At 45.6% G+C, this 12,450-nt stretch overlaps 1 protein-coding gene across 1 annotated transcript in view; it reads left to right on the forward strand.

The window, feature by feature from the left end:
* Nucleotides 1-12,450, forward strand: part of LOC141132330 (sideroflexin-1) — a 112,428-nt gene that overhangs the window by 83,736 nt on the left and 16,242 nt on the right. Inside the window, exon 10 of the mRNA XM_073620610.1 lies at nt 1,646-1,693. Within this exon, the coding sequence (XP_073476711.1) occupies nt 1,646-1,693 (48 nt within the window). The remainder of the gene's footprint in view (nt 1-1,645; nt 1,694-12,450) is intronic.

Below are 12,450 nucleotides of genomic sequence, written 5' to 3' on the forward strand. Positions count from 1 at the left end.
CCCCTTCAAACATTATACGTACATTGTAAATGCAATCAAAAGAGTACATCAGAGGAAGCATTTAGACACAGCACTTCACCATAGTCAGCTCCAGCCGGTTCCGCTTTCCAAGCAGCAATCACTAACTTCCTGGTTGCAGCACAGGCTGTGGTGGAGCGCAAACGTCACTTCCGGCGTCGTGTAGGTCACGCCCTGACGCGTTTCGTCATATCCTGTTGAAGTCAGGATATGACGAAACGCGTCAGGGCGTGACCTACACGACGCCGGAAGTGACGTTTGCGCTCCACCACAGCCTGTGCTGCAACCAGGAAGTTAGTGATTGCTGCTTGGAAAGCGGAACCGGCTGGAGCTGACTATGGTGAAGTGCTGTGTCTAAATGCTTCCTCTGATGTACTCTTTTGATTGCATTTACAATGTACGTATAATGTTTGAAGGGGGGGTCTTTGTGTGATGTGAAGGGCTTTTATCTAATAAACAGGATTACGCTATGTACGCTTTTCTTTTGTTGTCTGGTGATTTATGAGCCTTGACCATCTTGGATTCCTCCGGAGAGTTGCTGACAGTGGCTGGTGGCTTGGATTTCTCCTTTCTTGGATGCTTATATGTATTAGGCTTTTGGTGAGTTTAACCCCCTGAGGGGAGTGTGTTCTCACAGGGTGAAAGTGGAAGGATCGGTGGAAGGTGCACGCTGAACTTTTGTACTCTGATCACCTATGAACACTTTCTGAACCATTTTGCTTACTGCTCTTCTCTCTTTAAGGACTTTTTTTGCATGTGAAGTTGGCCACATTATCCGTTTAGCTCAACACTAGCGCTGTTTTAGTGTATTATAATGATCATTTTGTTGATTATGTTATGCCACTATTTATGATGACTTCTTTGTAATTTTAAACGGCTGCTTTTCTGTTTAGTCTTATCTGAGACTTTTTTAAACATATCGGTGTTTTCTTTTTATACCTTACATATTCATATATGTTTTATCTATTTATTTATTACTGCTTTTGAGCTGCTAGGGTCCCTGGCGCTGAGTGGTGTGTTTTTGGGCCTGTAAATACACCTTTTCATATTGTAACTTTTCACATTCCAAGCTGGTGATTGGTTGCTAGGATTGCCCAGCAACCAATCACCTGCTGTTTAATGCAATGTTTTAACTCCATCGGTTCCCGCCCCCATCTAGCCCTGTGATGCTTGCCGCTGTCCAATGAAGAGGACAGCGGCGGAAGTGTCCACGGGTCGGATGCCCGTGAATTAATCACGGGCACTGACGGGCCGCATATTAAACAGTGGTGGGCTGGGTGCAGTCCGTGGGTTGCCGACCCCTGGCCTACATGCTAACAGAAAAACAAACAAATGGCTTTTCACTCTATACGGCACTTTGAACCTGTGTGAATGAGATTTAAAAGTGTTGCTAATTGGACCCTAGAAAGAAAAGGTAGGAAAATTATGCAAAAAATAAGGATATACAATCTTTTCAGTTGCCTTGTTTCATCAATCCTGATGTATTTAAAGAGAACTACTGCTATGGATATACCTTGCAATACATATGTTTAGTGTATTACAGGCATATTTTTGTAATTCATTATTGAAACTAAATTTTAAAGAATATATATACAAATTTTTTTTAATGTTTTTTACTTTTTTTCAGCTTGGTATTTGCGACACCACTTTGCTGTGCATTATTTCCTCAAAATAGGTAAGGGTATTTTTCAGATAATTTGCTAATACCATCAATTGTTTACTAATTGTGTAACATTTTGAGGCTCACCTGAAAAGCAGGCATCTGGAAGTGCTTGAATGTACCTCCTTCTTTTTTTATTTTCTAGGGGCACTCTTTTTTGGTCAGAAACAATGCCATTTAGAAATGACATGGCAGCTTTGAGCCCTAAAAGCCAGACCTTTCATGCAACTCTCCAATTTGTCCACACCATGCTTTTCTTACCAATACAGAGACCCAGGAAGCTCTGGAATATATAAAAGTGCAAGAATCTCAAGGTGTACAATTACAACTCAATGTGAGTTGTGATACATAATATTGAACGTGTTGCAAAGTTTTACTTTAACTTCCCCGAAAGCACGGACACACAAGTCTATGTGCAGCAGTAGTGAAGTGGCTAAATGGTAGCTACCGTGTTTCCCCGAAAGTAAGACATCCCCCGAAAATAAGGCCTACTTTCAGTTTTGCCTCTCGTTGTAATATAAGGCATCCCCCCGATAATAAGGCCCCCGAAGCTACCCTAAAGCGTCTGACTCCTCTGGACTGTAGCGGCGGGCGCCGCCGCGCAGCTCACTGATTGGCCACAGCGCAGCCGAAGCTGTTCAGGCAGTGCGAGGTCTCTTTAAATCAGAGACCCCGCGCTGCCCACAGGACAAGCTGCCGTCTTCTGCTCGCTCTGCCCTAACAGTCTGGCTGACTCACAATTAGACAGTGAGTAAGTCGCGCGGGCAGGAGTCGGGCACATTGTGTGGAATCTGACCGGCACAGATACACAGGGGTGACTGAGGGGAGGGGGGGGGGTGTCTGGTAAAGGGGTGGGGGGATGTCTGGTGAAGGGGGGAGAGACTAAATTGTCCACTGGCACAGGGGTGGGGGGAGGGGGACTCACATAAAATGACACAGGGTGGATTTGAGGGGGGGAATCAAAATGGCACAGGAGAATCAGAGGGGGGGGGGGGGGAGAATCGATAAAAATGGCACAATAAATGTGTACCGTATTCTTCATGGAAAAATAAGACATCCCCTGAAAATAAGACCTAGCGCATCTTTGGGAGCAAAAATTAATATAAGACACTGTCTTATTTTCGGGGAAACGGGGTAAATGGGGAAGGGGGTGATATATTTCTTGTACAGGTTATTGTAAAACTCTGCTTAGGTTATCACATATTGGTAATGGACTACAAGTGCTTCTGCAGAATTGATATCCCCCCTGCCCTGATGAGGGCTCACTTCCCCTTTCACAGTACTGTGCACATAACCTTTAGCCAGATTGCATGACATGTTCAGCAGCTCCTCAGAAGTAAGATGTGGAACAAGCAGCACTTTTGAGTTTATGATACTTACAATGACTCTTGCAATAAGTGTGGGGGCTGCAATTGCTGATCTTTCATTTGAGAATGTTGGTTCCAATGCTGATGCTATGGCTTTGATGCTTTTAAAACTCTGACCTGAAATAACTATTGAGATAAAGAACTTTGATACTTAATTACAGCATGCTTGCTCTAGGTCTATAACTCCAAGAGTATTTAAGCCAGACACAGCCAGATAACTAGCAATTTCAAAAGATTTACCACACAGGCATGTCAGCTTATACCTAGGCATTTGTACAGTGTGATGGCAATGGAGGGGATAGCTAGCATGCTGATTTTCTTACAATACTGCCACTGACCATATGTTTATATGATCTTTGCAAGCTCAGCCTTTGCACTTCTATTGGAAAAATTATAACATTATGAGGTAGGGGAGGGGGGTACAATGCTTGATATCGTAACGTGAACCTGTGCACAGATGGTGCATACTAAAGCATCTATAAGACCCCTTTCACACTGGGGCGGTTTGCAGGCGTTATTGCTCTAAAAATACCGCCTGCAAACCGCCCCAAAACAGCCTCCGCTGTTTGTTCAGTGTGAAAGCCCGAGGGCTTTCACACTGAAGCGGTGTGCTGGCAGAAGAAAAAAATCTCCTGTCAGCCGCATCTTGTGAGCGGTGTATTCACCGCTCCTGCCCATTGAAATCAATGGGACAGTGCGGCTATACCGCGGCTATAGCCACGCTATACGAGTGGTTTTAACCCTTTTTCGGCCGCCAGCGGGGGGTTAAAACCACACCGCTAGCGGCCGAATACCGCGGTAAAACACCGACGCCCCCTACCGCCCGAGTGTGAAAGGGGCCTAAGCATTGGGGAGAAAATTAGGCCCCTTTCACACTGGGGCGGTGGGGGCGTCGGCGGTACAACAGCGCTATTTTTAGCGCTGCTGTACCGTCGTTCTTGCATCGGTATTCGGCCGCTAGCGGTTCGGTTTTAACCCCCACTGGCGGCCGAAAAAGGGTTAAATCCGCTCGTACAGCGCGGCTATAGCCGCGCTGTCCCATTGATTTCAATGGGCAGGAGCGGTGAATACACCGCTCCTTCCCCGCTCCAAAGAAGCGGCTCGCAGGACTTTTTTTACCGTCCTGCGAGCGCACCGCTTCAGTGTGAAAGCCCTCGGGCTTTCACACTGAACAAACAGCGGAGGCTGTTTAGGGGCGGTTTTCAGGCGGTATTTTTAGCGCAATACCGCCTGAAAACCGCTCCAGTGTGAAAGGGGCCTTAATGTGTAAGGTTTACTGCAGTCTTAGTTTGTTTTGTTTTTTGTTTTTTTTTATTGCAACATATTTTTGTAAACATGCAGCAGCAGGTGTTAAGCTGTTAGAAACGAAGGCCCTATTCACACTTGAGTGATGCTACTGCGTTGTGTTTTTGGAGCAGTACCATTCATTTGAATGGGCCTCCCTCTGCTCCAAATGCGCAACTGCTATTCTTAAGAAATAATGGCAACACAAACGTGTTTTTCATGCGTTTCTGCTATGCCCGTGTGTAAACCGGGCCTAAAACCAACTCGGGGTCTTTGCTGTGATCTTTGAGGACCTTTTAAAAAGGATAACATCACAATAAAAGCTAAGATATTTAAAAGATTATGCAAATAAATCAAGGGTAGGCAACCTTTCAGGACCTTTTTGCCTTAAAAAAAAAAAAAGAAAATAATAAAAAATATCAAGTTACCAATAAAGAGATGGCATGAAGAACACAGTGTGTCACTGTAGTGTTCTCTGCCCCCTTCACATCACCCCCCACAGCAGTGTCCTCTGCCCCTCTTCACACAACCCCGCCGCCCCCTACAGTAGTGTCCTCTGCCCCCCCATAGCAGTGTCTTCTGTCCCCTTCACATCACCCTCCTGCTGTGTAGTGTTCTCTGCCTTTAATAGCAGTGTCCTCTGTTCCCCTCCCCCACAGTAGTGTCCTGTACCCCCCCAATGCAGTGTCCTTTGACCTTTCACATTAACCCCACCCCAGTAGTGTCCTCCGCCCCCCTTCACACACCCCCCCTCACTGTCGTGTCTTCTACTCCCCCATAGCAGTGTCCTCCGCCCCTCCCCCCCCCCTTCACACCCCCCCTCACTGTCGTGTCCTCTACTCCCCCATAGCAGTGTCCTCCCCATCCCCCAAAACAGTGTGTTTCCCCCCTGTCCTCCTGTAGTGTTCTCTGTCCCCTTCACATCATCCCCCCCACATACACACAGCATTGTGTAGTTAGCACTTCCTACCTGCCAGCATGTGTACAGTAGATCAGAGATCAGGAGATGGCACAGTGCTAGGTGGAAGACAGGATCGGGAGCTGCCGAAGCTGATATTACATAACAAGATGGTGATTGGTTGCTAAGAGCGCCTATCAACCCATCACTGAGGCAGCTCCCGCCCCCATCCAGCACTATGCTGCCTCCCGCTCTCTGCTCTGCAGTGAACGTGAGAGCAGCAGTGGCTTAGGTGAGGCAAAGTCTTTTCATGATCCAACTGGTACCTCGAGCCACACCAGAAAGGCAGAGGGAGATTAGGTAACTAAACGAGTGGCTGAGGAGCTGGTGTAGTAAGGAGGGGTTTGGGTTCCTGGAGAACTGGGCCGACTTCTCAGTCAGTCACCAGCTCTGTAGAAGGGACAGACTGCACCTAAATGAGGAGGGTACAGATCTGCTGGGAGTGAAGATGGCCAAAAAGTTAAAGGGGATTTCAAACTAGGCAAGGGGGGTCCAGAGGTAGAGATAGTCAGCACGGAACATATTCCAGAGGGTAGTATTGGTAGGTTGACTAAAGCACCTAAACCCAAGGTAAGTATAGTAACAAGTCCTATTTGCAACCTCAGAACACCCAATAAGGAGACAGTATGCGACCGGTCTAAACTACGTGGCATGTCCACCAATGCCAGGAGTCTGGTGGACAAGATGGGAGAACTAGAGCTACTGTTCAAGGAGGATTTCGATATTGTAGGAATTTCAGAGACTTGGATGGCAACCATTCAAGGGTATATTCCCTATATCGCAGGGATAGAGAGGGTAAAAAGGAGGGAGGGGTATGCCTGTATATCAAAAATGATGTACAAGTGAATGTGAGAACTGACATCACTAAGAGATCAAGGGAGGAGGTGGAATCCTTATGGGTAGAGCTGCTAAGGGGAAAGTAATACTGGGAGTATGCTATAGCCCCCTAACCAGAGGGAGGGAGCGGAGGCGGACCTCCTATCACAATTTGGATTAGCGGCAAGGATGGGAAGTATCATCCTAATGGGGGGTTTTAATTATCCAGACATAGACTGGGTGGAAGGAACCAAGCATTCATCTAAGGCTCGCCAGGTGCAAAATGTCTTGTAGGACAATTTCATGGGTCAGATGGTAAGCGCACCAACTAGAAACAAAGCATTACTAGACCTACTGATTACCAACAATACAGACTTGATCACGGATGTAGAAATACAGGGCAATTTAGGAAACCGCAATCACAGGTCAATTAATTTCAGTATAAATCAAACTAATAGGAAACATAAGGGGAATACAAAGACACTGAATTTCAAAAGGGCCAACTTCCTTAAACTACGAGCCTTGCTAGAAGATACAAATTGGGATAAAATCTTAGGAACAAAGAACACGGAGGAGAAATGGGTATGCTTTAAGAGCATATTAAATAAGGGCATTAGCCAGTGCATCCCAATGGGAAATGCATTTAAAAGGGATAATAATAGTCCTGGGTGGCTTAACTCAAACGTAAAAATGCATATAAAAGCAAAGGAGAAGGCCTTTAAAAAATACAAGGCTGAGGGATCATCATCCGCATTCCAACTTTACAGAGTATACAACAAGAAATGTAAGGGTGCAGTCAGGGAGGCTAAGATAGAACACAAAAGGATAATAGCGAAGGAGAGTACGAATCCAAAGAAATTCTTTACGTACATAAATCGTAAGAAAGGGAGGTCAGATCATATTGGTCCCATAAAGAATGATGAAGGGAATCTGGTTACTGAGGATGGAGAGATGGCGAAGGTATTGAATTTATTCTCTTCAGTCTTCACAAGGGAATCGGGGGGCTTCATTAACCAAAACTGCAATGTTTATCCTTATGACATGTCACAGGAAGCACTCTCATGGCTAACAGAGGACAGAATTTGAAATGGACTTGAAAAACTTAACATTAATAAGTCACCAGGGGGACCAGATGGCTTGCACCCGAGGGTCCTTAAGGAACTCAGTCAAGTAATTGCCAGACCATTGTTCCTATTTTTTACAAACAGTCTAGTCTACTGGCTGGAATGGTACCAGTCGATTGAAGAAAAGCCAATGTAATATTTAAAAAAGGGCCAAGATACATCCCTGGGAATTACAGACCAGTTAGGCTAACATCAATTGTATGCAAGCTTTTGTAGGGGATAAGGGACTATATACAAGATTTTAGCAATGACAACAGTATCATTAGCAGTAATTAGCATGGATTCATGAAGAATCGTTCTTGCCAAACCAATCTATTAACCTTCTATGAGAAGGTGAGCTGCCATCTGGATAAAGGAAGACCCGTAGACATGGTGTATCTGGATTTTGCGAAAGCATTTGATACAGTTCCCCATAAACATTTACTGTACAAAGTACGGTCCGTTTGCATGGACCATAGGGTGAGTACATGGATTGAAAACTGGATACAAGGGCGAGTTCAGAGTGTAGTGAAAAATGGGGAGTACTCGTATGGGCGGGGTGGAAAAAGGGGTCATCCAGGGTTCTGTCCTGGGACCAATCCTATTTAATTTATTCATAAACGACCTGGAGGATGGGATAAACAGTTCAATCTCTGTATTTGCAGACGATATTAGGCTAAGCAGGGCAATAACTTCTCTGCAGGATGTGGAAACCTTGCAAGAATATCTGAACCAATTAATGGGGTGTGCAACTTCTTGGCAAATGAGGTTTAATGTGTTTTGTAAACCTTCCACTTTCATTTTAGCTCATTCTAATCTCTATATATAACAGGCAGCTGATCGCTGCCTGTGAAATTTCACTCACTCTTTCTGTTCCCTTACAAACCGTCCTGCAATCTGTAGTGACATCAACCACGCTTGCACAGTCTATAGATTCTTTAATGATACGCTATGTGTGCCGTTTCACTATCCTGTGCATGCCATTGACTTTCATTAAAAACGGCACAGAGAAAGAAGTTTCGCGATGCTATGCTCTCATCCTCTCCTTTCTGGTTCTCCCCCTTGTGACTGTATAAGACGTCACACAGGGGGAGTGAACCAGAGCAGCACAGAGAGTGATTTGCCTTCATCGATGGCTTAGCTCAGTTGCCATAGTAACGGCAATCGAGATAGAGGCTTGGTTTAGACTTGGACAGGAAAACAAAGTAAGGGCAGAAATGACGTCCACAAAAGATTCATCAATCAGTAGTAACGATGGCGTGGCCAATACCCGGAAGAAACTAAATTTCAAAACTGGGAAATAAGGTACATTACAACCTCGTTTTTGTCATATTTAAATGTGTATGGCTTACCAATACATTCCAGGATCATTATATTTAAAAAGAAAAAACGTACAGGGTTTACTTCCTCTTTAATGTGGAAAAATGTAAAATAATGCATTTGGGTAACAAAAATATCAAAGCAATCTACTACCTGGGGGGGAGAACCTCTGGGGGGAATCTAGGATGGAGAAAGACCTGGGGGTCCTAGTAGATGACAGACTCAGCAGTGTCATGCAATGCCAAGCAAAGCAAACAGAATATTGGCATGCATTAAAAAGGGGATTAACTCCAGAGATAAAACGATAATTCTCCCACTCTTCAAGACTCTGGTCCAGCTGCACCTGGAGTATGCTGTTCAGTTTTGGGCACCAGACCACAGGAAGGATGTGCTAGAACTGGAGAGAGTCCAGAGGAGGGCGATAAAACTAATAAAGGGTCTGGAGGGCCTTAGTTATGAGGAAAGGTCACAAGCACTGACCTTGTTCTCTCTGGAGAAGAGGCCCTTTTAGAGGGGATATGATTTCAATGTACAAATACCGTACTAGTGACCCCACGATAGGGATGAAACATTTCCGGGAATTTAATAAGACGTGGCCATTCACTAAAATTAGAAGGAAAGCGGTTTAACCTTTTAAACTGCGTAGAGGGTTCTTTACTGTAAGAGCAGTTAGGATGTGGCATTCCCTTCCACAGGCAGTGGTTTCAGCGGGGAGCATCGATAACTTCAAAAAACTATTAGATAAGCACCTGAACGACCAAAACATACAGAGCTATACAATGCAATACTGACATATAATCACACACACATAGGTTGGTCTTTTTTTCAACCTCTCCAACTATGTAACTATATAACTGTCGGCTCCCAGCAATCGATGACTTGCCGACCTTGAAATAGATGAATCATAATGGCTGCCAGATTCTGAATGTATGTTTGTATGTTGTTTAGTTTACAGCCTATAGAAAAGAATGATGCCCCATTCAGCATAGCCAGGTTATGTAGGGTCCTTTCACAGTCTTGGGCTAGTATCAATCTGCTTTATGGTGCATATTAAAGTAGAGCTAAAGGGAAAACCTCATCCTAAATATGCCACAGGCAAAGATTTTCCTTCTGCCAAACAAGCTTCTCTTTCTAATGTCTCATGCTCGGGCTTTAGGTCAAAAAGCATCCTTCTATGAGACTTTTCACGAGAGTCCCTATGCCTCGGTTGCCTCTTTTGAAGCTAGCCCCTCCAACACAACAGTCTGTTGACCTGGAACAACTATGTTGCATCTCAAAGCTTCCTTATACTTCTCTCCAGAAAGCAAAGATTGGAAATGGGAAAGCCCTTTCTTCCACCTTCATAAAGGTGATAAGAGATGCCAGCTGGGGAGGAGTGTTTCAATCCCTCACAGACAGTTCAGGGAACCTGGTCACCCAGGGAAGCAAAGCTCCCCATCAACAGCTCAGAGCAGTAAAATGGGCTGTGCACCACTGGGCTCCCCTTTTTGAGGGGTACCCAATCAATGAGCAATCAGGCAGTGCCACAGCACTGGCATATATCGATCATTAGGGGGGGGGGATCAGGAGTCAGGCAGCCTTAAAGATAGCATGTCTGATCATCTCTTGGATGGAATAACACTGCCCACCAGTCTCTACTGTTCACATGCTGGGAGTGAACAATTAGAAGGTGGATTTCTCAGCCTTCATCACCTGGACCAGGGGGACCGGTCCCAACATCTTTAGTCACCTTGGTTAGAAATAGGGAACCCCCCAGATGAAGACACTCTGGCCTCCAGGTTTAACAACCAGTTGCCCCTTTTAGTGGCTAGGACCAAGGATCTTCTAGCACTGGCATCTGATGCTTTTGGTTCTGACTCCATCATTCCCACTTTACTCAAGGCCAGAAAAGCCACTTTGTGAAATATCTACGTCCATACCTGGAAATCCTTTTTGTGAACAGAGGCATTTCACCCCAGAAATGACTACATTTCTGCAATTGTGACTTGACCAAAACTCAGCTCTGAGTACTCTTAAAGCGGTATTAAACCCAAAAGCATACATTTATTCTATTTCAGCTTACCAATTCTTAGATATGATGGATGCATCAGTTTTTTTTTTTTAGGATTATTTCTTTTCTTTTTTTTTTTTCACGCTGTGATCTGCCAGGTAATTGTTTTTTCCACAGAACAAGCTCTCTTGCAAATGCATCAGTTAAGAGTGATGAGTCAAACTGTTTATTGCTAACAGGGGTGCTTACAATGACCGGCTTTTATTTATTCATGTAAAATCTTTATGCCAAAATGAAAAAAACTGTTGCTGTAACTCCAGTGTGAGCTGGAGTTTGGCTTCAGTGTGTTAATGTATCTAAATTTGCTAGTACATCTAACACTAGCCTCCCCCCAGATTAACAGTGCTGCTGTGCCCCTGTGATCCTTCATCCAGGGTGGGGGCACTAATACAGAAGGTACCGTATTTATCGGCGTATAACACACGCCGGCGTATAACACGCACCCCAAGTTTAGGAGGGAATTTTAAGGAAAAAAACTTTTAGGAGGGAAGAATTTTAAGGAAAAAAAACTTACATTTAAATGCCCATCAATGCAGCCTCATCAGTGTTCATCTGCAGCCTTTCCCCAGTGTCCAGTGCAGCCTTGTCAGTGCAGCTTTGCCCCAGTGCAGCCTTGTCAGTGCAGCTTTGCCCCAGTGCAGCCTTGTCAATGCAGCTTTGCCCCAGTGCAGCCTTGTCAGTGCAGCCTTGCCCCAGTGCAGCCTTGTCAGTGCAGCCTTGTCCCCAGTGCAGCTTTGCCTCAGTGCAGCCTTGTCCCCAGTGCAGCCTTGTCCCCAGTGCAGCCTTGTCCCCAGTGCAGCCTTGTCCCCAGTGCAGCCTTGTCCCCAGTGCAGCCTTGTCCCCAGTGCAGCCTTGTCCCCAGTGCAGCCTTGTCCCCAGTGCAGCTTTGCCCCAGTGCAGCTTTGCCCCAGTGCAGCCTTGTTCCCAGTGCAGCTTTGCCCCAGTTCAGCTTTGCCCCAGTGCAGCCTTGTCCCCAGTGGTCCGTGCAGCCTTGTCACCGCCGACATACAAACGTTTCGTTTGTATTTTTAAACATGGCGCCGCGGAGTTCGGAGGGACTCGGGGGTGCTCGTTCAGCTGAACGAGCGCCGCCGCGGACACAGTGACTGGGCGGAGCCGAGATACACATAGCCGAGGCTTCTCGGCTATTCTCGGCGCCGTTCACAGTCACGCCCAGTCCCTATGATGGACATAACACAGGTCCAATGGCGGGACTGGGCGTGACTGTGAACGGCGCCGAGAATAGCCGAGAAGCCTCGGCTATGTGTATCTCGGCTCCGCCCAGTCACTGTGTCCTCGGCGGCGCTCGTTCACCTGAACGAGCGCCGCCGAGTGCCTCCGAACTCCGCGGCGCCATGTTTAAAAATACAAGCTATGTGAATGTCGGCGGCGATCGCTCCGACAGATCACAAAATAGCGGGGATCGGCGTATAACACGCACCCACGATTTTCCCCTTATTTTAAGGGGAAAAAAGTGCGTGTTATACGCCGATAAATACGGTATGTTCCTGCCAGATCAGCAGGTAAAAACAAAGGGAGGAAAAAAAGCCTAAAAAAAGGAAAACTAATACAGCCACAATATTTAAGGATTGGTAATCTGCAATATATTACATTTTTGTCTTTGAGTTTAATCCTGATTTAAAAGCTTCGGCCATGTCCAAGATATAAAAAAACACACAAAATACTTCACCAGTTCATGCGCTGGTCAAGAAAGCTCCCAAGTACAGCTGGTAATCCTGATCACAGAAAACAATTCTATCACTAAAGACGCTGCAGCTCTCGTTATAATCCACTGGGTGGTGGACATAGATCTCTATTACAATTTTGGGTTTAATCCCGCTTTAAGGCTTCGGCCAGGTCTACCCTATTTCAAA

The sequence above is a fragment of the Aquarana catesbeiana genome, linkage group LG03 (assembly GCF_042186555.1).
Source record: "Aquarana catesbeiana isolate 2022-GZ linkage group LG03, ASM4218655v1, whole genome shotgun sequence".
Taxonomy (NCBI): Eukaryota; Metazoa; Chordata; class Amphibia; order Anura; family Ranidae; genus Aquarana; species Aquarana catesbeiana.